The sequence below is a fragment of the Canis lupus genome, chromosome 5, assembly GCF_048164855.1.
Source record: "Canis lupus baileyi chromosome 5, mCanLup2.hap1, whole genome shotgun sequence".
NCBI lineage: Eukaryota > Metazoa > Chordata > Mammalia > Carnivora > Canidae > Canis > Canis lupus.
The window spans coordinates 84,932,012-84,956,954 of record NC_132842.1 but is presented as its reverse complement, the minus strand read 5'-3'; the positions used below and the strand labels follow the sequence as shown (position 1 = coordinate 84,956,954).

At 58.5% G+C, this 24,943-nt stretch overlaps 1 protein-coding gene and 1 long non-coding RNA gene across 7 annotated transcripts in view; one reads left to right on the top strand and one right to left on the bottom strand.

The window, feature by feature from the left end:
- The first annotated feature begins 7,968 nt into the window (after positions 1 to 7,968).
- TNFRSF8 (TNF receptor superfamily member 8) overlaps positions 7,969 to 24,943 on the top strand; it is a 46,400-nt gene continuing 29,425 nt past the window's right edge. For 2 of the 6 annotated variants that reach the window (XM_072828323.1, XM_072828322.1), the window contains exons 1-4: positions 13,866 to 14,022; positions 20,794 to 20,946; positions 24,245 to 24,338; positions 24,701 to 24,861. In XM_072828323.1, coding sequence (XP_072684424.1) covers positions 20,859 to 20,946; positions 24,245 to 24,338; positions 24,701 to 24,861 — 343 coding nt within the window. In that variant the 5' untranslated portion in view covers positions 13,866 to 14,022; positions 20,794 to 20,858. Of the gene's footprint in view, positions 7,988 to 13,860; positions 14,023 to 20,793; positions 20,947 to 24,244; positions 24,339 to 24,700; positions 24,862 to 24,943 lie in introns of those variants that run through there. The other 4 variants (XM_072828325.1, XM_072828324.1, XM_072828320.1 and 1 more) reach the window with 4 other exon arrangements.
- LOC140634428 (uncharacterized) lies at positions 8,887 to 12,765 on the bottom strand. The gene is made up of 3 exons (XR_012031937.1): positions 10,919 to 12,765; positions 9,614 to 10,382; positions 8,887 to 9,306 (listed from the first exon to the last, which is right to left on the bottom strand). It is a non-coding gene; the product is annotated as an uncharacterized lncRNA (long non-coding RNA).

Below are 24,943 nucleotides of genomic sequence, written 5' to 3'. Positions count from 1 at the left end.
GCCTAGGGAACAGGCGTCCCATGAAGACAGGGTCCTAGGGCCCACCGAGATTGGGAGACGCTGGTCTCTCGGCCCCAACCTTTCCTTTCGGCGTATCAGGGGGCGAGCAAGCGCGGTTAAGGCCCTGGGACTTGAATTGTTGACGTCTCAGGTGGAGTCCAGTGGTTGGTTTGTTGGTTGCATTTTGGTTTTTTTTTTTTTTTTTTGCTTGTCACCTGCGGCCATCGGGAGGAACTAGCGTTTGGTGGACGCTGTCTGGGAAACGACGGTCTCCTCCTTCTGCTCCCACTGTCACCCCGCAAACCACTGAATTCCCCGGCCGCTCTGTTCTTTCCCGCTTCTGTACCTTCACCTTAAGGCGCCTTCCGCCAGGGATCCCTCCTCTCATTTCCTCCTGCAACACCTTATCTTCCTTCCAGAAAAAGTAGAAGTGCTCCTCCTCCAAGAAGGCGTGTGAATGCCCCAAGCCACTTCTTTTTCTCTCCCTGTCCTGTGACACCTGCGTCATTCTGCTTCGCTCAGCTGATCCCTGTGTTTTTCAGATCTTGCCTCCGAGGTTCCCTCCTTCCCAAGAGTGCAGTTTCGTGTCGCCCGTGGCCCTGTCGCGGCGGCTGCGATCGAGAGCGGGGACCCTCCGGCACTGGCTCTCCTGCGGCCCGCAGCGCCTCGCCCAGCGCCCCAGATTCCCACTGGGCCTTCAGGGAAGGCTGGCGCGAAGGGGACGCGGCTTTATTCTTTGTCTTCTGGGCCGGGCCCTGGGGTTAGTTCCCTCCTGGGGCCATCATGACCACACCTGTTGTGTGGCTCTGAGCCACATGGAGGGTTAGGATCTGTAGTTCCTAAATCCAAAGCGACCCTGGGCTGGAATCAAGGTGTGAGCGGCCTGCGGTCGTCCCTGGAGGCTCCGGGGGGATAACCCATTGCCTTGCCTTCCATGCGCTGGAGGCTCCGCATTCCAAGGGTGGCTCAGGCTCCTTCCTCCATCATCACGCCGGCCCCGGCCCCACAGCTCCTCTGGGACCTGTCGTCGTCCCCAGCCTTCTCTGGCTCTGACTCGGAGTCTTCTGTCCTTTCCAGGACCCTGGGGACAGCACTGTGCTCACCTGGATGATCCAGGATCTCAGGGTTGCTGATTAGCAACCTCAGTTGCCCTCTTCTGCCACCTAAAGTGACATAAGCCATAGGTTCCAGGATGAGGACGGGGACATCTTCGGAGGGGCGCCCTTCTCCTCTTCCTCCACCCCACGGGAGATTCTCAGTGAGCAGGGCTGCCAGTCTGGTGAACTCCATCTCAGAGGAGGCCTCACCTGTTCCTGGCGTTCCCTCCTGCGGCGGGTGCCAGAGCCCTCCTCTGGGGCCATTTCTGCATCCACTGTCTCAGGGTTTTACCGCCAGCCACGGCCAAGCTGCATGGAGCCTGCACGCCCCCCGCAGCTCCCGGGGGCCCAGGGCTGGGAACTGGGGAGAGGCTCCCCCTGGCTCCTGCTCTGAGGCCAGAGCCCCGAGGGGCGCGGCTTGCAGCAGGGAAGCACTGCGTGCCCGAGGGTGAGGTTGGGGTGGGGCAGCACGACTCCAATTTTGGGTGGTCCCTTGGCCGGGAGCCCCAGGGCGCCTGTGGGTGGGGAGCGGGGCTCAGAAGCCCCCAGGACCAGGAGATGACAGACCCAGGCTGTTGGCAGAAGAACCTTGCGAGGGGGCAAGCAGAAAGCCGGTTCCCCGAAAAGTCCACATCTAATCCCTAGACCCTGTGACTGTGTCACTTTAAGGAAAAGGGGACTTCGTACAGGTGATGAAGGGGTAGAGCTTGGAGCGAGGATGAGCCCGGATCCCTGGCGCGGGTCCTCCCGGTGTCCCGGGTGGCCACTTCCCTGGCTGTGTGAGGAGAGGGGAGGCGCGGGAGACGGAGATGCCCAGGAAGGACCTGCCCGGCGCGGCCTTCGCAGGATGGAGGGCGCGGGGTGCCCATCACAGACCACGGGGGTTCCAGGGGAGGGCCCTCATCCACGCGTGGGCGGCAAAGCGATGGGACCTCAGTTTTCATGCCAAGGAAACGGGAGTCTGCCCTGGGGCGTCTGGCAGGGGTGCGGGCCTGCCCCCCTTGGCTCTAGCCTGCCAACCTGCTGGGCTAACAAGGGCGGGGCCTCCGAGCAATGACGAGCCGGTTTGCGGGACAAGCAGGACAAGGTGGTCAGGGGAGCCGCGTGCAAGGACGCCGGGGGGGGGGGGGGACGGGGCGGTGGCCATGGGGACGGGAGCGGGCCAGCTGGGCCTCCTGGGCCGCCCTCGCTACTATATCCGTAGTTGGGTTGGAGCCCTTCAGCGGGGCAGATGGAGGAGACCAGGTCTGTGTCTTGAAAAGCTCCGCCTGCACCCCTGCCTTTGCCTGTGTCCGCGCCGTGAGTGGGGCAGCAGCTCGGGGCCCACGGGTGGGCCCCAGGCTGGAGGGCAGGGAAATTGAAGGTGGCACCAGAGGCTACGCAGGCAGGACCGGTGACAGAGAAGCCGGTGGATAAGAGTGTGCACAGGACGGTTCGGCCAAATCCTGGCCCTGACACCATCCAGCTGTGTCATTTTAGGCAAGTCTCTTACCCGTGCCTCAGTTTCCCCATCTGTAAAACGAGCTAGATATAGTGGGTCCAGGGTGGGACCTGGGATTCTGCGTCTTTAGCAAGCTGCCAAGCAGTGACAGCGTTCCTGGTCCAGCAGTGCCAGAGGCAGGGACCCCCTGGGGTAGGGATGGAGCGCCTCCCCCCTCCTCCCCTTCTCCCCACCTGGCTCTGGCTCTTTCGGGTATTTTGCATTTGATCTGAGTCCTCTACCCGCCCCCCCCCCCAGGTCTGGATGCCGGGTCCCTGCAGGTGCGGCCCAGCCCCTGTTTCTCTGTGCAGCTGAAACCAGATGGGGCTTTTTTGAAAGTGAAATTGCCCAGGTTTTGTAGGGAAAACCAAAGCGGCCCGAAAACAGGCAGGTTTAGAAATGGGAAGGTTTCAGGCCACTCTCTTTTTATGTTGATGCCACCAAGGCCGGGCCACAGGCCTCAGTTTGCACAGCTCATTACCCTATGGACACCTCGCTCTGCCCTGAACCTGCTGGGGAACCCCACCCAAAAGCCCCCCTTTCAGCCCCCGGGCTTCCCCCTCCCACTCTCCCCTTTCTGACGCCCCTGGACCTGGGAGCAAGTGGGGAGACGGCAGAGGGAGAGCCCTGAGCAGGGCCAGAGGTGCAGGCTGGGCCTGGGGTGTGGGACGGGCCAGCTTCGGGGCATCACAGTATGCAAAGGTGAAGCTCGGGACCCCCGATCCCGCCTCGCTCTAGCTGACGGCTGCGGACACCCTGGGGAGGAGGGGATGTCTCCCCTGCGGGAGCAGCAGCTCCAAGCAGGTATCGGGGCCTGGCCGGCTCTCCGGCACACGGTGGGTGCCCGACCTGGCAGAGCGGCCCGAGCAGTGGGGGGTCAGCTGCCCCGGACTCAGGGCCTGCCCGGCCGCCCGGTGCCACCCTGGGCGTGTTCTCCTCTCCGAGACGAGTTTGCAGGGTAGTGGGGTCTCACGGGGGGCCGGGTTCCATACCCGCTGTTGTTACTTGTACACCACACGTCCCCGCACTGGCCCCATTTTCTGGGTGCGTGTAAAGCTGTGACATCACAGGCAAAAAAATTCCCCAGGTCTCTGCCGGAGGAGGCCCCGCCACAGCGGCCTGGGGGCATCCGCGGGGGGGGGGGGGGCGCTGAGCTGCGCCCCCACCTGGACGGGAACTCTGCCCCCTGTGCCACCAGCCCTCAGGGTCCCCACACCCCAGGGGCACCCTGGCTGGGGCCCACCGCCCCGACGGCGGGGGGACAGCGCGCCCTGGTGGCAGCCGGGGATTGACGCGGGTCGATTGTCGCCGAGCACCTGTTACGGGTGGTGTGGTCCCCCGCCTCCTCCTTTTTCTGCTCCTCCTCCTCCTTCCCCCCATTACCATTCTCTTTCGCGGAACCATTTGCAAGTTAGCTGTGGACGTTTTGAATCTTTACCCCTGAGTGTTTCTGCAGGTTCTTCTACGGCGACGACGCCTCTTAGGTAAGCAGGTTACCAGATTCAGGCCTTCAACATCGATGGGACAGGATCAAATACAAGGTCCACACTGGAAAGACACCAGCCCCGTCAATCTTCTCCCGTACGGCCCTGCCCACATTCGGAAGCCAATCCAAACATTGCATTCAGCCACCACGGCTCATCAGTCTCCCGATTCTGGAACATTCCATAGCATGCTCTCTCTCTCTCTCTCTCTCTCTCTCTTTTTAAAAAGATTTTATTTATTTATTCATGAGACACAGACACACACAAAGGCAGAGGGAGAGGGAGAAGCAGGCTCCATGCACCGGGAGCCCGACGTGGGATCCGATCCCGGGTCTCCAGGATCCCGCCCTGGGCCAAAGGCAGGCGCCAAACCACTGCGCCACCCAGGGATCCCCTCCATAGCTCTTCTCTGTCTTTCATGCAAAGAGTCCGGCCAGTTGTTTTGCAGAAAGTCCCTCGGTTTGGGTCTGTTTGATGTATTCTCATGATCTGATTCAGATTATGTACTTTACTAGAAAGACCACAGATGTGGTACGGGTGTCCTTCTCAGCACAGTAGACTTTTTATTTTACAGGTGGGCAGCCTGTGGCCCAGAGAGGGGGAAAGATCTGGGGACACAGTGAAGCTCAAATATCCTCTCAGCACTTAGGTGCTGTGTGACCTCGGGTGGGTGACCGAACCTCTCTGAGCTGCAGTTTCCTCCTCCGTCACCTGGGGTGGCAATCTGGCCCCACAGGGCTGGCAGTGATGTAAAGGAGGAGCTACGTGACCGGCGTGAGGGGGGTGATGCCTAATGCTAGAGGTTTCCTATTCCTCTCTGCACCCCCCTCCCCACCCCCACTCACTTAGGATGCAGTGGCAGGAAGTGAAGGGTAAGAATTCAGGCTGCCCCCAGACCCTGGAGAGAGAGCAGGGCCTGGACCTACGGCCCCCTCGGAGTTCACAGTTATCAATGAGACAAGTGGGCAGCCAGAGGGGAAAACCCAGGCCAAGGACCCAGAATTTTCCCCACGCTCAGCAGGCCTGAGCCTTCGCGCCCCCACCCCACTCCACCTGTAGGCATCCAAGCTCACTTGTGAGATGTTTTGAGTCCGGGAGAACCTCCAGTTGTCCCGGGAGGCCTCTGTCCCTGGAGAGGCCCCCAGGAGCTCCCTGGTTAACCTGAGAAGAAGGAGATCCTGCCGGAGGGAGGAGGCTGGGTCTGGGTGGGTGGGTGAAGACAGTGTCCCCAAGGCCTGGGGCTCTGGATTAAATAAGAAAGGAGGCACACCAGGGCCATGTGACTGGTGTGCAACGTCAGGTTATATGTATTTCCCATTTATATGGCGACGTTTCAGGTGTGCAGAAAAAGAAACAAAGAATGCTGTAATCACCACTGCCCGTACCCGCCTGCCAGCCACACCGGCCTCCTGCTCGCTGACCGCACCACAGGCATCCACTTACTAGTTTTCATTGTTCGCTTGGCCGGGGATGAGAGTAGAGAAGCCCCTTAGACCGGCGAGGCCTCTCCGCTGTGGAGGAGGGAGCGGGAGGGTGGCTCCTGGCTTCCCCCCAAATCAAGAAAGCCCATTCATCTCATTCATCCCCCAAGTGCCCACCTCGCTGTGCCAGGTGCCACTTGGGAGGCTGTGGAAGCAGGTGGGCCACAGGTCCCTCCTCCCCTCGCTTCCTGGAGCCCAGAAACCTGCCCATGCTCACCTTTCGTTCCACCAGAAGGACAAAGTTCCTTCCGCCCGGGATGTCAGCAGGGACCTTCCTCTCTGGAGCCCCCTCTGACAAAGGCACTTGCGAAGAGCCCCGGCAACATATGGAGGAACGTGTTAGAACTAAATCTTCCTGAAAAAAGCGAGTGTTGAGCCCTACCTCGCAGCATGCACCAAAACGACACCCGACTATGGAAAGTTCAGGGATGTCACGTAGCAGACAATGTGGGACAGCATCTGAATGACACGGGCCGGCAGACAAGTCTTACAAAGGACATTAACTGTGAAGGAAAAGAGGGATCCATCGTCTCTCAGTAAAACTGAGAGCTTCTGTTCACCCAAAAGCCTCCCTTAAGACGGGAGCCTGGGTGGCTCAGCGGGTCGAGCATTCGATGCTTGGTTTCAGCTCAGGTCATGGTCTCAGGGTCATGGGATCAAGTCCCACCGAGTGTGACTCCACTCGGTGTGGAGTCTGCTTGGGATTCTCTCCATCTCCCTCCTCTCATTCTCGGGCTCTTTCTCTCTCTCTCAAATCAAATAAATAAAACTTTTTTTTTTTTTTTTTTTTAAATAAAAGGCTCCCTTAGGAAAGTGAAACGGTTGGGGATCCCTGGGTGGCTCAATGGGTTTGGTGCCTGCCTTTGGCTCAGGGCGTGACCCTGGGGTCCCAGGATCGAGTCCACCATCGGGCTCCCCGCATGGAGCCTGCGTCTCCCTCTGCCTGTGTCTCTGCCTCTCTTTCTCTCTCATGAATAAATAAATAAAATCTTAAAAAAAAAAGAAAGTGAAAAGGCGAGGGGTAGAAGGGGAGAAGATATTTGCAGCGCCTTTATTCGCCAAAGGGCTTGTGTCCATTATATATAAAGAATTTCCAGGCATCAACAAGAAACGCCAGATAATCCGATTTTTTAAAAAAATAGACAAAAGAGGGATCCCTGGTTGGCGCAGCGGTTTAGCGCCTGCCTTTGGCTCAGGGCGCGATCCTGGAGACCCGGGATCGAATCCCACATCGGGCTCCCGGTGCATGGAGCCTGCTTCTCTCTCTGCCTGTGTCTCTGCCTCTCTCTCTCTCTCAATGTGTGACTATCATAAATAAATAAATAAATAAAAATTAAAAAAGAAATAGACAAAAGACCTGCACGGGCATCTTAAAAAAGACAATATTGGAATGGCTGACAACCACGAGAGAAGGTGCCCGACATCGTTACTCACCAGAGAGATGCCCAATAGGGGATGCAAGGAAATACCCCCGCACGCTCCCGGCCGCGGCGGCAGTTCCCAGGACCGGCGCCCCGAATGCGGGCGAGGACCGGATCGGAGCCGCTCGCTGCCGAGGCTCAGGGCGCAGCCTGGAGGCAGTGGGGGTCTGGGGTCGTCGCAAGCTGCGCGGGGCCTGGGGCGGCAGCCGGGGCGGGGGGGGCCGCGGGCACCTGCTGCACCCAGACGCTGGCCGAGGGCTGCTCCTCGAGGCGTCGTTCATGGTGATCAGAAGCCGAGGGCGCCCGAGGTCGTCAGGAGCAGGAGAGAAACACGCCGCGCGCCCTGCGGCCCCCTGCACCGGGCCGTGCCCGTGGCTGAGCGGCGGGGGCGATTGTCACAGCGCAACGTCGCGTCAGGGAGGCCGCTGCCGGGCAGCAGGACGGGCTCCGGCCACGGCCACGCAGAGCTCGAGGCCTGCCAGACAGACCTGCGGGGGGTCGGCGGGTGCCGCTCGCTGTCGCGCGTGGAAGGGGCGGGGGCGCTGGGTGCTGGCTCACGTCTTGGTCCGGGTGTCGGCCGCGAGACACGTCCACGCTGGAAAACTCCAGTGGGCGCGCACCTGAGCCCACGCCGGTGGACGCCGGAGGCCGGTGGGAGGCAGCGGGACCAACCCCCGGGGGAGGATGGGGCGGCCGTGCAGGAGCCGGGAGTGTGCCCGAGGGCTGGACGCGAGCACGGGAGGGGTCGGGCAGACCCCGGGTTTGGGGGTGCCTAGGGAAAGCTGGCTTTGCGGGACCCCCACCAGGTGCCGCGGGTTCGAGGCGGGCGAGTCCGTCCCGGTTCTCCTCAGCGCCGGAGGCCCTGCCTCAGGCCTGGTGCTGGCGGCGCGGGGACACCGGGCCGGCCGGGTCTCACCCACTTATCCTGCCCTCCAGGACCGACCTCGAAGGGACACCTGTGCCCGCCGCCCCGGCCACTCCTACGACGAGGCCGCCCGGAGGTGCTGTTACCGCTGCCCGGCGGGTGAGTGCGGGTGCTGGGTGCGGGACGGCAGGCTCTGTCCCCGGGTTATAAGCCCGATGGGGGGGGCAGGGGGCCCACCTCGGTCCGCGTCAGTCCCACTGTGTGCCTGAGGCCGTCGGGGGGCCCTAAGCTCAGGGAACCGGCCCGCGGTCACGGGGCCGGAAGCGGTGGAGCTGGCTGGGGCTGTGACCCCGAGCCTGAGCTCTCAACACCCCCTGGCTGCCCCTCACTTCTGAGTCTGGAAGCCCTTGGCGGTCCTTGCCTTTTCCAGCCCAGAACACGCGTTTATGCCGGGGCCACCTGAACAGTAGAACTCTCTGGAACCGGGCTCCCTGCCCAGAGCCCATGCCCGGAAGGCTCACCCAGCCCCAGCACAGTGACTGGTTCCCAGCAGAGTATCACCCTGCCCATCCTCAGGCCCGAGGGCACCGCCCCCCTCCTGGTTGTTGTCGAGGGTTCCTGAGGCACACCCAGTGGCCTTTGCTGGCTGGGGCACCAGATAGAGCCAAACTGTCATCTCTGACGTCGCGCAGAGAGCACAGGGGAAGAGATGCTAGTTCTGGCGGCGGAGGGTGTGAGGCCTGCAGCCTCGTGCTTGGAGGACAGCAGGCCCCTGGGAGTGGGGGGTGACCTTCAGGACAGGTGGGGGACCCAGCCCCATCCTCTAAGCCTCCCAGCATCGCTGCCTGGGACGGGCCACGCTGCGCAGTCACCGAGGGTAAGTGGCCGCAGCTGAGCAGGCGCCCGGGTCTGCTCCTAGACCTGCAGACCCTTCTGCTCCACCGTGAGGGCGGACCGGGCCCAAGGTCGGGCCCCCATAGGGCCCAGATACGCATTTTGGGGAGGAATTTGATATTTGCTATTTCCAAAAATGATTCAAAGTAGTCAGGGTAGGGAAAACAGTAGAGCTTTATTGGATTTTCTCAGTTTTATTTTGTGGTTTAGTGTTGGATTTTGGAGTGTGTATCAGGTGAGTGCCTGTGCTCTCTTTAATGCTCGGGACCCCGGGCCCTAACTGGCCAGCCCCCACCCACTCCCCAGGGCCTGCCATCCCCCGCCTGCCCCTTCACCCCTCCCCGTTCCTTCGGCCTCCCATGCCCCATCCGTCCATCCGTCCATCTCAGTCCTCCCAGGCAGCCATAGGAAAACACCACAGACGGGGAGTCGGGGCTGGGGTGGGGTGTGGGGGCCACTGCAACAACAGACGTTTGTTTCCTGACAGTTCTGCTGGCTAGAAGTCCAAGGCCAGGGTTCTAGCTGGGTTTGGTTTCTGGTGAGAAGTCTTCCCTTCTTGGCTTGCAGACAGGCCCCCGTCATGGCTGAAGGAGAGAGAGGAGTGGGGGAGAAGGACAGAGAGAGAGAGAGAGAGAGAGAGAGAGAGAGAGAGAGAAGATACGTATTTTCTCTTATAAGGGCGCCAGTCCTCCTGGATCAGGGCTCTACCCTCCTGACCTCTTTAACCTTTGTTACCTCCTGAGGACCCTATCTCCAAATAAAGTCACACTGGGGGTTAGGGCTTCAACCCACGGATCTGGGGGGACACCGGCCACGGCACCGAGCCCTCCCACCGGGTCCATCCATCCAACAATGTTTATTGCTCCATTTTATTGTGAGGTCACTTGTCACCTTTCCAGGCTTTTCCCCTTGGCCTCTCTTCCTCGTGCTTTCAGGTCTCTGGGCCTTTGACATGCCTGTGTGCCCCGGGCTGCCCTCTGCACCCCAGCCTGTCCCGCGGTCCTGGCACCCCTGCCTCCAGGAAGCCTTCCCTCCGCGGCCCTACTGTGAGCCGCTTCTCCCCAGAGCGACCGCAGCCAAGGTTCTGACCGGTGGCTCCGGCCCCATAATCTCAGCTGTGGGAGGAAAGACCCTTCCCTCCCAGGCCGCCCGCTCCCTTCGCCCCTGCCTGGCGGGGACAGAGTGGGCAGGGAGGGCAGGGGGCAGGGGGCCGCAGCTCGCAGCCAGCCGAGCGCCTCCTGCTGGGGGTGGGCGGGGCATTTCTGCTGGAGTTTTATTGCCCTGGGGCTTCCGGCAAGCTAGAGGAAGAGAAAAACCCACAAAAACCCCTTCCACGGTCTCTGGGGGAAATTTCTGACATTTTGCCCGCCCTTTGCCATCAGCGCTCGGCTCAGCTGTGCGGCAGTGTTGGTGGGGCTGCGGGGGGCGCGGAAACTGGGGGACCTTTGAGACGAGAAGTTTAGATGTTCCCGAGTCTCACCCGGCCCGTGAGGCGCTTCGTAGAATCCTTGCCAGCCGCTCCCCAGCGCTCTGCTTACACACCCTCAGGGACGGGGAGCTCACTCCCGGGATCACAACGAGGACAACGCTGAGCGCCCACGGAGCTGGCCCTTTGCCGCGCGGGCTCGTGGGACCCCGACAGGGAACCCGGAGAGGAAACCTGGAATGGCGGGGTTCAGAGATTTTCCCACGGCCTTGTGCCCCCCGCCCCCTGGGGCTGACTCAGAAACCCGAGCTCTTCCCCCCTCCCTGGCACTGACCGCAGGGCAGTGTGTGTCAGCGGGGGGCCCTGTGGGGGTTACCAGCTCCCTCCTGCCCTGCTCACCCCCGGGTCACAGGGAGAGGGGGGGGCGGCTGCGGATGCTGAGGCCTGCCTCGCTGCTGGGGGACAAGGTGGAGCCGGGCCGCACAGTAGGTGGCCAGGGGGGTGCGCAGGGAGGGAGAGGAGGAGGGAGGGAGGAGGGGGTAGGGGAAGGAGGGAGGAAGTGTCAGGAGGGAAGTGGGGCTCCGTGTGCTCCAGCCCCGGGCCCTCCTGTTCGTGGCCCAGGCCGGGGCTCCCCCTTGGGGCCTTTGCACGACTGACCCGGCTGTGCCTGGAGGGTCCCCCCCACCCCGCGCCTCCCCTGGGCACCTGGGTGGGCCCTCGGCCCCGGCCCCCCCCTTCTCCCCGTGTGTGTGTGCACGCGGGACACCGACCCGCTTGTGGCTCCGTGGGCCTGCTCCCCCTGGTTGCTGGGTGAGCCCTCGGGAGCGGGCACCTCGCCTTCCGCATGTCTGGGTGCCCGGCCCCAGGTGCCCGTTGGTAATGAGTCGGGCGGCAGCCCCGCGGCTGTGGGCGGCGCCGGGTCCGGGCGGATGGGCCACAGCAGCGGGGTGGGGGCTGCTCAGGCTCACCCCAACCAGGCCCTGGCGCCCAGGGTGCAGAGGGTGGGGACCGTCCCAGCAGTGGATGCACCTTGTCCTGACCCGGCTGGCTGTGCAGGGTCCTCGCGGGGAGACACGCGGCCGGGCAGTGCCGAGGTCCAGGCGCAGGCCCCTCGTGTGCGACCCTGGGTCGCCGTCCCCAAGGGCCACCTGCGGGGAGAGGACTGCTGCACAGATGTGCCCCGGGTCCTGGAGCCCAGGGGCTGAGCCCCTCGAAGGCCGTGGCCTGGCCTCGGCCGCGGCCTGGCTGGTGGCTGCGGGAGCTCGTCTCTAGTGGCTGCTCCCGTGGGCACGAGTGTCTGTGCCCAGATGTCCCCCGTCCTATAAGGATGCCAGGCGTCCTGACTACGGCCCGCCCACGACCGCCTGTGAGCTTTCCCACCCCGTCAGGGCCCTGTCCTCGAGTTGCTGGCCCGCTGACACGTGGGATGAGGGCGCCTCCTCCGGGAGGACCCGTAGGCTCCAGGGCACAGGAGGGTGCTGGAGGAGGGGCCCGGCCGGCCGCTGGAGTCCTGGTGCGAGCCCTGGGAGCTGGGTGGGCGCGCGGGGAGCGTGGGGCTGCGGCCACACTGGGTACGTGGTCAGGGCACACGGGGTCGCGCATGTGCTGGCCTCAGAGCCCGGGAAAAGACTTGGCCTTGAAGAGTGGACATTCGGGGGAGGAATTCAGATACTGAGACACTTTATCCCACCAATAAATGCGATCACATGTAGGTCAAGGAGATCACAGCAGCCTCAGGTGTAGGAGAGCCAGCTACGTGGTCTCCGACGGTTTAGATCAGGCCTGACCACCTTGCTGACAAAGCGACAACTTGACAGTGACGGGAAGGCAGAGCGTGAGTTTCCCAGGGGAAAGGGAAGAGGCTCGTTCCCGGCAAAAGGCAGCTCGTGCAAGGGTCCTGGGGTCAGAAGGGCGCATGGCCCCTTTGGGGGACATGGAGATTCCAGTGCAGCTTGACATGAGACGGTAAAGGGCCGCAGGTGGGCCGAAGCCCCGTAACCACGGTAAGGACCCAGGGCTCCACCGTAGGGGCCGCGGGACGCCCTCGAAAGTCGTAGGCAAGGGGTGCTGGGGTTGCACGTAGCTTCCTGAGACACCCCCGGGCAGCGACCGGGGTCTTCTGAGCCGGAGGGTGGCAGCCACCAGCCCGCTGTTTCTGGGAGCTTCTTCCATGTTTTCCCGGAGCAGGGCCTCACCTTGGGGCCGGGGAGCCCTGCGTGTCCGTGGGCGGATTTCAGGGGGGCTGACCCCGAGCGAGCCCCGTCCTGTTCACCAGCCTCGAGCTAAAGTCAAGACCTCACGGCACAGGGTGAGACCGCGGCGTCTCCCCCGGGAGGGACCCGGCATGTTGCCGCCGCCGCCACCGAACGCTCTTCGTGCTCAGCTCGTGCCCGGCCCCACGGTGCTCGCGCGCTCTTGGGCCGCGGCCTGCAGCGCCCGGTGCTCTGCAGCGCGCGGCGTCCGCGGGTTCCCTGGTGACCGCGCCCTCAGCCACGCCCCGGGAAGCGGGATTCCGAGCCGCGTCCCACGCCCCCGCGACGCGGAGACTGCACAAGGCGGCAGGGCCCCGCGCCCAAAGCCCAGGCGGACGAACGGAGTCGCCAGCGACAGCGGAGCCGCCCGCACACCCGGGGGCGCCCTCGCGCCCGTGGCTCCGCCCCGGACCCCGCCTCCTCGGGCACGTGCACCTGCCACGCCGCAGCCCCGGGTGTAACCTGCGCCTCGCACCACGGACCCAACAGGGAAGAGGAGGGCTTGCTCCCGGGAGCGGCGCGGGCCGAGGGAGAGGCAGGCGCTTCGCAGGAGCCCGATGTGGGACGCGATCCGGGGACCCCGGGGTCACGCCCCGAGCCAAGGGTAGGTAGACCTTCAACCGCCGAGCCACCCGGGCGTCCCAAGGCTGAGGTGTTGTGATTGGCTCCTCTGGGTCATGTGTCCATCGCGAAGCATGACGTATTGTGATTGGCCTGCCTGGGTCATGTGCCCATCGTGGAGGATGAGGTATTGTGATTGGCTCCTCTGGGTCATGTGTCCATCAAGGATGATGTATTGTGATTGGCCCGCCTGGGTCACGTGTCCATCGTGAAGGATGACGTATAGTGATTGGCCCGCCTGGGTCACATGTCTACCGCAAAGGATGACGTATGTGATTGGCCCGCCTGGGTCACGTGTCCATCGTGAAGGATGACGTATAGTGATTGGCCGGTCTGTGTCACGTGTCCATCAGGGTGATGTATTGTGATTGACCCGCCTGGGTCACGTGTGCATCGTGAAGGATGACGTATGTGATTGGCCCGCCTGGGTCACGTGTCTATCGTGAAGGATGACGTATGTGATTGGCCCGCCTGGGTCACGTGCCCATCGTGAAGGATGACGTATAGTGATTGGCCCGCCTGGGCCACGTGCCCGCTGGCCTCGGCGTGGCTGGGAAGCGTCTGGGGCTGCGGGGCTGCCCGAGGCCGCCGGCGGCTGGAGGCGCCGGGTCCCCGCGCGGGTCGCCGTGGGTGTGGACTGCGTGCGCCTCCCCTCCCCGCGCCTGGGACTCGCACTGCCGGCCGCTGTGCGTGCGTCGCAGCCCGGCTGCCCTGGCTCCTCGGGCCGAGGGGTCCCTGCTCCGCGCTCCCGGGCCTGTGCGGCTTCCTTCGGCGAGGCCGGCCCGGCGCCGCCACGCGGTGTAGCCCGAGGCCGGGGGCGCCGGGGGCTCAGCCGGGGCCTGGGCCGGGGCGGCGGCCTGGAGCTTCTGTGCTTCCTTCCCCAGGGCTGAGCGCGCGGCTGCCGTGCCCTCGGGGGCCCTCCGACTGCGGGAAGCGCTGCGAGCCCGACTACTACCTGGACCGGGACGGCCGCTGCAAGGCCTGTGTGAGCTGCTCTGGAGGTGAGGGCGGCGCCGGCGGCCTCGGGGGGTGGGGGTGGGGGTGGGAGGTTGGGTTTTAGTTTTTTAAAGATTTCACTTATTCATTCATGAGAGACAGAGAGAGGCAGAGACCCAGGCAGAGGGAGACGCAGGCTCCACGCAGGAGCCCGACGCGGGACTCGATCCCGGGACCCCGGGGTCCCGCCCTGGGCCAGAGGCAGGCGCTAAACCGCTGCGCCACCCGGGGATCCCCTATGCATCCTTTTTAAAAAGTGTTTATTTAAGGAATCTCCACACCCAGCGTGGGGCTCGAACTCACAACCCTGAGCTCAAGGCTCACATGCTCTGTGGACTGAGCCAGCTAAGTTCCCCGAAGTAACCTAGCTTTTTGCATTCTTGTTTATCCCTTGTCACCTTCCCAAAGGTTGACATCTGAGATGGATGCGTAAAATCCACCTCCCCTGTGCTTGTTTTCCATCAGGTTTTCACTGGGTTCTACTTATTTTTGCTCTCTGATGTCAGAGCTATGTTATTAGGTGTGATGTTCGGGAATACTGTGTTTCCTTGGTGGCTTAGACCTTTCATCAGCATGAGATTATCTCTTTGTTCCTTACAGTGTTTGCCTTAATTCCATTTTTGCTTGATTTTTTTTTTTTTTTTTTTTTTACTTATGATAGTCACACAGAGAGAGAGAGAGAGAGAGAGGCAGAGACACAGGCAGAGGGAGAAGCAGGCTCCATGCACCGGGAGCCCGACGTGGGACTCGATCCCGGGTCTCCAGGATCACGCCCTGGGCCAAAGGCAGGCGCCAAACCGCTGAGCCACCCAGGGATCCCCATTTTTGCGTGATATTAACATTGCCATTCTTCTTCATCCGTATTAGCGTTTCTCTGGTATATCTTTAAGTTTTTAAGACTTATGACTGCTTTGTATTAAATGAGAGTTTCAGACATTCATTATGAAACATTCAAGCACATCAAGAGATGTGAGGAAGAATGCCACCTCTGCCCCTTCCCCCTGGTTGGATGTCTGACCGACACTTTTCTGTGTCTCTATATAGAGGGGAGAAGAATGGGAAGGTCGACAGCCATACACACGTGCAGAAAAGAGATTTTAAAAAATATTTTTATTTATTTATTTGGGAGGGAGAGAGTGTGTACACACGAGAGGCGAGGAGGGGCAGAAGGAGAGGGAGAAGCAGAGCCCTGCTGAGTAGGGAGCCTGAGATCATGACCTGTACTGAAGGTAGATGCTTATGCTTCGAGAAAAGGGATTTTTATTTATTTTTATTATTTATTTATTTAAAAAAAAAGATTTATGTATTTATTCATAGAGACAATGAGGAGAGAGAGAGAGAGAGAGAGGCAGAGACGCAGGCAGAGGGAGAAGCAGGCTCCATGCAGGGAGCCCGACGTGGGACTCGATCCCAGGTCTCCAGGATCATACCCTGGGCTGAAGGCGGCGCTAAACCGCTGAGCCACCGGGACTTCCCGAAAAGGGATTTTTAAAGAGGATGGGAACGTACTGTTCATGATGTTCAAGTGATTACATTTGATTTTATTCAAGTGTGTCAGAGGAAGAAGAAACTAAAGTGAAAATAATCACAAGAGAGCAGTTTCTAAAAACAAAACAAAACAAAGAAAACCCTGTAAAATTAAGAGGTTATGAAAATCAAGAAGTAGTTGGAAGTCCTTAAAAGAATAAAACTCTCTTGTGGTAAAATCTCGTTCTGCTTGTTTCAGTTTTTGGATAGGACAGAGTAAATTGGCTTCCTGTAATGAAAAGTTAAGTAATTAGCTTGCTGCCTCCCTGTCCTCTTCCTGACTTTTATTGCTTACTTTTTTTTTTTTTTACTCTGTTATTGCCTGTGGTGTTTATATTTTCTGTAACCCTCAGTCCCTTGGCTGTTAGCTTTGCTTTGCTATTTAAACTTATTCATTGTGCACCCTGAGTACATTGACGACAGTTTCTCTGTTCCTGAAATTTTCATTTTGATTTATCACTTGTTTGGTTAGATTTCACTGACCTGTGGATTTTTCAGGAAGGATTCATCTTTGCACATCCCTCAGGGGATTCTTTCATGTTTGGGAATGTTTCTTGCCTGTATGCTCGAATGACAACTTGGGCAGGTATATGATTATTCCTGAAACCTGTTTTCTCTAGAGCTTTATAGGCATTGGTGCTTTGTCTTCATATGGTGAATATTGCTGTGGAGGAGTCTGCTATCCGCCTTGTTTTTGCCCCTTTGTAGATGACCGCAAGAATAATCTTTATCTTCAGAGCTCAAAATTTACCAGAATATGCCTTGAGATGAATTATTTGGAAAGGATTCTTCCTGGTACCTGGAATGTCTTATTTTGTCTTTTTTAAAAAAGTTTTTATTTATTTAAGTTATCTCTGTGCCCAACATGGGGCTTGAACCCACGACTCTGAGATCAAGAGTCTCATGTTCCACAGACTGAGGCAGCCAGATGCCCCTGGAATGTCTTTTCTATCTGCAGTTTAGTTTTTTTCATTTTAGGGAAACTGACCTGGATTTTTATTTCTACTAAATATATATCTCAATGTCAACTTTACGGGCGCCAATTACCCTTATGTTTGTGTTTGCCTTTCCTCCCTGTCTTCTTTTTTTTTTTTTTTTAAGATTTTATTTATTTGAGAAAGAGAGAGAGAGAGAGCACAAGCAGGGGGGTAGGAGCAGAGGGAGAGGGAAGGAGCCTAATGACTTGGGGCTCGATCCCAGGACCCTGAGTCCATGACGTGAGCTGAAGGCAGACGTTTAACTGACGGAACCACCCAGGAGCCCCTCTCCCTGTCGTCTTTAACTGCATTAGTATCTTCGTCTTTTTTTTTTTTTTTTTAAGAGTACAGGTTTTTTTTTTTTTTTTTATTTCTTTATTTATAATAGTCACACAGAGAGAGAAAGAGGCAGAGACACAGGCAGAGGGAGAAGCAGGCTCCGTGCACCGGGAACCCGACGTGGGATTCGATCCCGGGTCTCCAGGATCACGCCCTGGGCCAAAGGCAGGCACCAAACCGCTGCGCCACCCAGGGATCCCAGTATCTTCGTCTTTATCTTGGATTCACTGGTTTTTCTCTCAATGCTTTCTCTGTGCCATGAACTCAGTCTTCATTATGATCTCTTCTGCTGCTTGCCTTCCAGGTGTCACCAGGGCTCTCAGGACACTGGTAATTTATTTATTGGATTTACTGGTGGTGCTGTGCATCTCCACGTGCTTTCTTTAGCTCTCTAGTCTTCCTTCTTATCCCTTCCTTTTTTTCGTTTTAAGATCATCTTTTCTTTGAGCCTTTCCTTTGCTGAATTCATATTGTTAAGTTCTTTTATAGTAAAGCACTCTTGGGATTGCTTCTGTTTTAGACTGGGTTCTTTGTCTTTCCAAAATGTATTTCTATCTTTTTAGAACTTTCCCTTTCTTTCTGTTTCTTTTTTTCTTTCTTTTTTTTTTTTTTTAAATGTTTATTTATTTATGATAGTCACAGAGAGAGAGAGAGGCAGAGACACAGGCAGAGGGAGAAGCAGGCTCCATGCAGGGAGCCCGATGTGGGATTCGATCCCGGGTCTCCAGGATCGCGCCCTGGGCCAAAGGCAGGCGCCAAACCCCTGCGCCACCCAGGGATCCCATCTTTTTTTTTTTTTTTTTCTTTCTTTCTGTTTCTGTCTTCTCTCCTTCCTCCCTTCCTCCTTAACTACTATAGTATGTTTGCAGAGTTGTCTGCTCTTTTTCCCTGTAAGCATAGCAGGTGGAGCAGCTCTGTTGCTGCCTTCCTTCTGCCCTGATACAGTGTGGCTTCTTTACACCCGCCTCACCTCCCTGGGCTCTGGTTTGTCTTTTCTGCATGGAGCTTCAGCTGAGGGCTGAGTGTCACTTTTCAAAAATATTTAGTAAAATACACATAACATAGAATTGATCATCGTATCCATTTTTAAGTATGCTGTTCAGTGGCATCAAGTGCGTTCACGTTTTTTTTTTTTCTTGGCAACTACACTGTCACCACTTTCCAGCTCCAAAACTTGTACTTTGGCAGAACTGAAACTCTGTGCCCATTGAACACTAGTTCCCTAGCACCCTGCCCCCTGCCTTTGGCAACTACCAGTCTACTCTCTCTGTGTCTTTGACTATTCTTGTAAGTTCATACAAGTAGAATCCTAACTGCCATATTTCACCAAGCATAGTGTCTTCAAGACATTGTAGCAAATGTCAGAATAGTATTAGAGAGTAGAGTATTATAAAGCCACTGGATGGCTATACCACATTTTGTTTATCCATTCGTGTTGATGAACACTCGGGTTGCTCCCACCCTTTAGCTCTTGTGACTGACTAATGCTGCTGTATGCACGTGTCTACCAATATCTGGTCGAGTCCCTGCTTTCAGTTCTTTTGACGAATATCAGCAGTGGAATGGCTGGATGTGGTCATCCTGTTTAATTTCTTGAGGAATCCTGAGTGTTGCTTCTGAAACTGGTTTTAGGAGCCTGAGGGCTTGGGTGGGAGGCAGAATGCAGCCAGAGAAGGTGTCGTCTTTGCTGGGGCAGGGATCTGTCTTCTCTTCCATCAGACGGGCATTACCAGAGCTGCTGCTGCCCGAAAAGAGGTGTACCCCACTCCTGGGGCCTTTGCTCATTTCCACTGGGCCTGTCTTCCGAAAGTTAGCAAGTCCCGCTGACTTCCCCACTTTTCCCTGGGCCTGTCGTACTATGTTTGGGCTGCTACTCTTAGGGTTTTTTCTTGAGTTTTCTGGGGATGCCTACTGTTTGTCCTCTGTCTGCCTCTCTTAGATTTTCTAGAATTCTCAGGATTTTATTCTCTCTTCAGCACCACTTCTGGGGTGCAGGTGAGAGTTAGGGGCTCCCCTGGGGCCACTGTAGCATGGGAGAGCGGGTAGGACAGCCTCCCCAGAAGGCTTTAGGGGCCAGGCCCCGGAGAAGCCCTTAGCATTTCTGCCCACATCTCCTTGGCTACAATCCTGTCACATGACCCAAACCCACTGCAAGGCTTGCTGGGAAACGTAGTTTTTCTCTGGGCCCGCAGGAAAGGAGTTGGTGCATGCAGCATTGTTCTCCGGGAGATTCCTTTTTTATGACTTCAGTTTCCTTTCTTTCTTTCCTTGAGCTCCAGGGGATTCTGTTTAATAGCTAAGAATTCCTGAGAATATTAGTTGTACTGATGCTAACGGCTTGTTCTATTTATTTTTTCTCTTTTATCTGCTCTTTGGAGAGTTAGTTCTTTTTGAGTTTGGAGCAATTTTTTCTTGGTGCGGGTTTTCTCACCTTTGGAGACCCTCTGGTCCTGCCCGTTGTACCTGACCACGGCGGTGGTGGTGGGGGGGTTTTCTGGAGTGGCTGGTCTTCTGGGTCTGCAGGGTCTCTTCCTCCCACGAATGACCAGCCCCAGGGCACGTCCCGCTCACCTCCCCAAGAATCTCCTGGGGGAGATGCCTGGCTTCTGGATTGTGGCACAAATGGGGAGAAGCGTGGGGAGACTGACCCATGTGGGTGTTCCTGCGTCACTCCCTCTTGGCTTCCCTGGGGCCTGCCCCTGCCCTGTAGCCCCTCGGAGACGGGAGTACTCCACCCCGGAGCCTCTCCCGGAATAATCCTCTTGGGTTATTTTGGGCTGTGGGCTCCTTCTTCCATGCAATCCCACTAGCCTTCCATGTTTCAGGAACTCTTCACCATTTCTGGTTGACCAAGGATGCCCTGTGTTTCTTTCCACAGGGATGTTTGCATTTGCTGAGTATTTAGACCAATGATTTTTTTTTTCTCTTGAGATAAAATTCACCATTTTATTTATTTTAAAAAAATTTTTTTTTTCAGAGTAAGCTCCACATACACCTAGTGTGGGGCTTAAACTCACAGCCCTGAGATTGAGTCATGTGCTTTAGCGACTCAGCAGCCGGGTGCTCCTAAAATCCACTATTTAAAGATGTGCAATATGGTGATTTTTACCATGTTTGCAATGTGCAACCACCACCACTGTCTGACTTCAGAAAATTTCCACCTCCCCCAAAAGAATCCCCAATCCTCCCAATTCTCGTCCCCCTTCACTCACTTATAGTCACTAATCTACATTCTGTCTCTGGGGACTTGCCTACTTTGGACATTTCAAAGCCATCAGTATATGGCTTTCAGTGATTGGCTTCTTTCACCTGGCAGTATTTTCAAAGTGTATCCGTGTTGTAACCAGGTCGTTTATGCTTTGAATAATATTCCATTGGAGGGATATGCCATATTTTGTTTATCCATTCATTGGTTGATGGATATTTGGGTTGTTTCTACTTTTTGGCCATTATGAGCAATATTGACCTGAATGTTAGATTTGGGACCCTCCTCCAATCCCTGGCAAACACTGATCTTTCTAGTGTCTCGATAGTTTGGTCTTTTCCAGAATGTCACCAAGTTGGAGTCACACGGCATGTAGCCTCTTCAGACTGGCTTCCTTCATGTGGCAATGTGCATTTATGGTTCCTCCATGTCTTTTTTTCTTTTTTTGCCCATTTTAAAATGGGGGCATTAGTTTCTTTTTAATACAATTGTAATGATGTTCAGGGATATGGGTGGGGAAGTGGAGGCTGCCTCATTGCCCTGCCTGCCTTCTTGCCCTCATTGCAGGAACACTCTGGAAAGAAGGGCTGAGCGCACTAGCTCCCTGCCCGATGGGAGGCCACAGCGGGAGGCCTCACCGTCATGAGCCAAAGTGTCCCTGAGGGTTCTCTAGATCCCTTCCCCGGTCTTCCCTCTGTCCCCCCATGACCCTTCTTTGTGTCCCTTAGAGGATCTTGTGGAGAAGGTGCCGTGCTCGGGGAACTCCTCCCGTGTCTGTGAATGCCGGACCGGCATGTTCTGTGCCACATCAGCCACCAACACCTGTGCCCGCTGCATCTTCCACTCCATCTGCGCGACAGGGATGGTTGTCAGGTTCCAGGGTGAGTATCCCCACCCTCAGCCCAGCACTAAGATCTGTGCCAGACTGTGCCTCTCCCCCTCCCCGCCCCAGATCCCCAAGTGACCTTCGACCTCCTACTTCTTCAATCCTGTGGGACGGATGGCCGCCTCCCCTCGAGATTCCGTAGGTGCACCAGCTACTGCACTTGGGTCCCAGGCTCAGAAGGACCCTGGTGGCCTGAGGCACAGGCCCTCCGGGAGGAGGTCTGGGGTTGGTGTGAGACTCAGGGCAGAAGTTCTCTGATGCCTCGTAAACAAGAAGCAAACCTCGGGTCTCTGTCCTAGGAGTTCCTCCGAGGATTAGGGCTGGTTTCCCCACTCCTGAGGCGTTGGGAGTTAGAGTTGCTGAGAACCGAGTTTCTTTTCCCACTTGCTGCGTGAGTTCAGGCAAATTCCTCACCCTCTCTGGACTTCTAATTTTCTGATGATACAAGGAGGCTCGTGGCCAGAAAGGAGGCCAAGCACTCAGGCCCCGTGTGGGTGGTACTGAGGGCGCCTTTCAGAAGGGAGGCATGTGGAGTGGGTGGGCTCTGGAGCGCGGCCGAAGGGTGGTGGGGCAGCCCCCCAGGCTGGGGAGGAGCCAGGAGGGGGTCGCAGGGAGTAAAGTGCCCCCGCCCGGCCCCCACCCTCCCACCTCTCGCCTGCTCCTTTCACAAACCCCATGCCCCCACCCTCTCTGCCGCCGTCTGTCCTTTCCTTCCCCCCACACCCCACAGCCAGCCTGTCTCCCAGTCCCATAGGTTTTGCCCCCCGCAATTCTCTCTCCCACCCCCCACCCCACTTCCTCCTGTCATTCCTTGCCCACGGCCGACAGGCAGAGCCACGCCGGCAAAACCAAATCTGATGCCGCCCTCTCTGGCGCGCTCACACCCTGCTGAACAAACACTTCAGTACGTCGTGGTCACTCTGACGATAACGGCAGTTCTGCGGGCTGTGCGGGCTGTGCGCACGACAGAAGACCCGGGGACTCGCCGCCCGTCCGCGTCTGCCTTGTTTGATGCGTCTGCCCGCGGCGTGTGCCTGGCCTTGGCGGGAGCAACGGGGAGGGGACGCCCGCTCCGTCTTCCCACGGGCAGGCTCCAGGACGTGGTCCTCCTCCCGCCTCCGCTCACCCTCTGCGCCCCTCCTGTCTTGGCTCCCCTGGGTTAGGGCCGTCTTTGGGGTCCGGCTGTGCGCGCTTCTCGCTCCTCCCCGGCCCTTAGAGCGCGCCGTTCCTCTGGGACACGCTTCGCTCCTGTTGCTCGCTCAGCCCTGCTCAGCCTGCGGTCTCCGTCCGCACCTCACTTCCTCAGGAGGCCTCCTGTGCCTGGTCACGGGGCGCGACTGCTCCGCGACGTTTTGTCCCTCCGTGCCCCTCGCAAACACGGGTCCGACCGTTTGTGGCTCTCGGCTGGGTCGGTGTGGCTTCCCTCCCCGCACCGTAGCTTCGCGAGGGCTGGGCCCGCTGGGCCCCCGGTCACCCCCGTGCCACCTCCCCGGAGGCCAGGCACAGTCTGCTCCGCAGAGGTATTCGTGGAAGGGCCTGGGGCCCGACAGACCAGTGCTGGGGTGGGGGGCGCAGATCGGGTCCCGTGCCCGGGGTCACAGACCGCTCAGCTGAGGGCCGTGCAGGAGCGCGCTTCCTGCCAGGCGCAGGCGGGGCATCAGCCACCTGGGCTCTGGGCCCCTGGCACGCGTGGGGCGGGCGCCCAGCCTGGGCTTCGGGCTCCGTCTAGAATGGGAAGTTGTCCCCGGGAGCCCGTGCGTCTGTGGGACGCGGCTGGAGTTCTGTTCCAGCCGCCGCGGGGGGCTCGCCCTTGGGCTGGCGTTCCCGCGGCTGCCCCAGGGTGGCACCAGAGCCCCGGCCCCGGGCTGCCCCCCACCCTGCGGTACCACTGGTCCCACGCGGCCGTGGAGCGTGTGGAGGAGGCCGGTTGCATTGAGATGCGCGGTCAGGTGGAATGTGCCCAGATGTCCAACGCTTAGTGTACCGAACTGTGAAGCAGCCGGTTAAGGACTTTTACATGGCTCATCTCCTGACATATTTTAGACGTAGCGGGCTAAGCGAATTAACGTCACGTGTTTCTCTTTACGTTTTAAAATAACGGTTAGTAGGAGGTTTCAGAGGACGTGTGCGGTTCCCATCAGACACTTCTCTGGGACAGCGCGGCTGGCCAGCTCGTGGGCTCCCGGCTGCCCCCACGGGGCCGCGCTCCGGCTGGGCCAGGGGAAGTGGTTTCTGCGCGACAGTCAGCCCCGAGCTCAGCCGCGTGCAGAGCTGCCGTTAGGTGTCGTCTCCTGAAGTTCTCAGAACTCCGTCAGGCAGGCCGAAGTAGCTGCTACAGCTGAGGAAGTTGAGGTCCAGGATGGCGGGACGCTGCTCAGGACCAGGAGCAGGGAGTGTCCGAGCCGGGCTTGGATGTCATCCTGCCACATGCAGAAGCACGAGACACATCCGCGTTGCCCACGCCGCCTCCACCGAAACCTTCAGATCATAATCCCACACGGGACGCTTTCCTCAGCGATGAGTCAGGAGTCTAGTTGGGGAAAAGGACGCGCTTCTTGTTAGGCATTTACCGTATAGCGCGCACTGTGATGGGCGCAGCGAGGACGTGAGAGGTGGCCGGCAAACTCCGATCCACGTGATGGGAAGTGCTGTGTGTTTTCCTCTTTACTCTGCTGGCACCCAGTATCCTTCGGGAATCTTGGGGCTGCTTGTAACAGAAACCTTGGATTTTTTTGGTTCATGTAGTGGCAAAGTCTGGCCTAGCTCTGGGGAGTGTCAGGCACGGCTGGATCCAGGAGCTCTGTCGTTTCCCGTTTCTCCTCTCTGCTCCCTCAGTGTAGGTGTCCGTAAGATACCTACCAGCAGCTCCCGGCTTGCTTCCCTCCCAACCCAAGTGGAAGGACGGCTTCTCCTTCTTACATTTTCCACAACCAAAACCAGAACCTTGGCATTGTACCTCATGGGCATGCCTTGGGTCATGAGCCCATTCATCAGCGTCAGGGGAATCAAATGGATTGATTGGTCCAGGCTGGTCTGTGGGAGGGATTCGAGTCTGAACACAGATGCGGAGATTGGAGAGACTGTTCCCAGGAGGAATCGGGAGGCTTTACCCTAATGGGGAAGGGACACTGGGCAGGTCAGGTGGGCACCCCCAAACGTCGAGTGGCCACCGCGTGTTCCAAGCACCTCATTCCAAACTCTGGGTTAGGGTGGTAAGATCGATTCCTAGCGTCTCCTCGGCGAGTCTCAGGCTCCTCGGTGCCGTCTGTCCCACGTTGCTGCCTCCCCTGCAGGCACGGCAGAGAGGGACACTGTCTGTGAGCCGCCTGCCCCAGCGACCAGCCCTGACTGCAGCACCAGCCCTGAAGCCTGCCAGGCCCCCACCAGGTGACTCCCGGCCCTCTCCCGTCCTGCTGAGCATGGCGTGGGGCTGCCCCGGCCCACGGGGTCCCCAGAGCCCAGCTGGCTGTGGTGTGGGTGGGCTGCAGCCCGGGGTGTCGGGACCTCAGGGCACCTCTCTGTCAAGCCCATAAGCCCCTCGAGGCGCCACCGTGCACCCAGTCTTCCCTGAGCACATATGAGAAGGGCCTAGAAAATAGGCCTTGCTCCCAGGAGCTGACGGTGGGGCTGCCAGAGGCTGTGGGCAGAGGGCTGGGGACCTTTTCTCTGCAGAAATGGTTGTCCTTGGGCACAGACTTCCCTTTGCCCCTCCGGAGAATTGGCGGTGCCATTTCTGGCTTCTTTCCCAGCAGCACCCCCCCGCAGGCCAGGCCTCTCCTGACTTCCTCAGCAAGCTCCAGGGCCAGGACCACGCTTCTTGGAGGGGGTGCTCCCCTCACCCCGGAAGATGATCCCAAAGTGGCGAGGGCCACCACCTCTCCCTCTGCGCAGAAGCCCCGTCCAGACCTAGGTAAGTTCTCCAGGGGAGCGGTGGTTGCTTCCCAGGGCAACAGTGTCTCGGTGGGTGACCTGCGTGTGGCATCTGGGCAGGG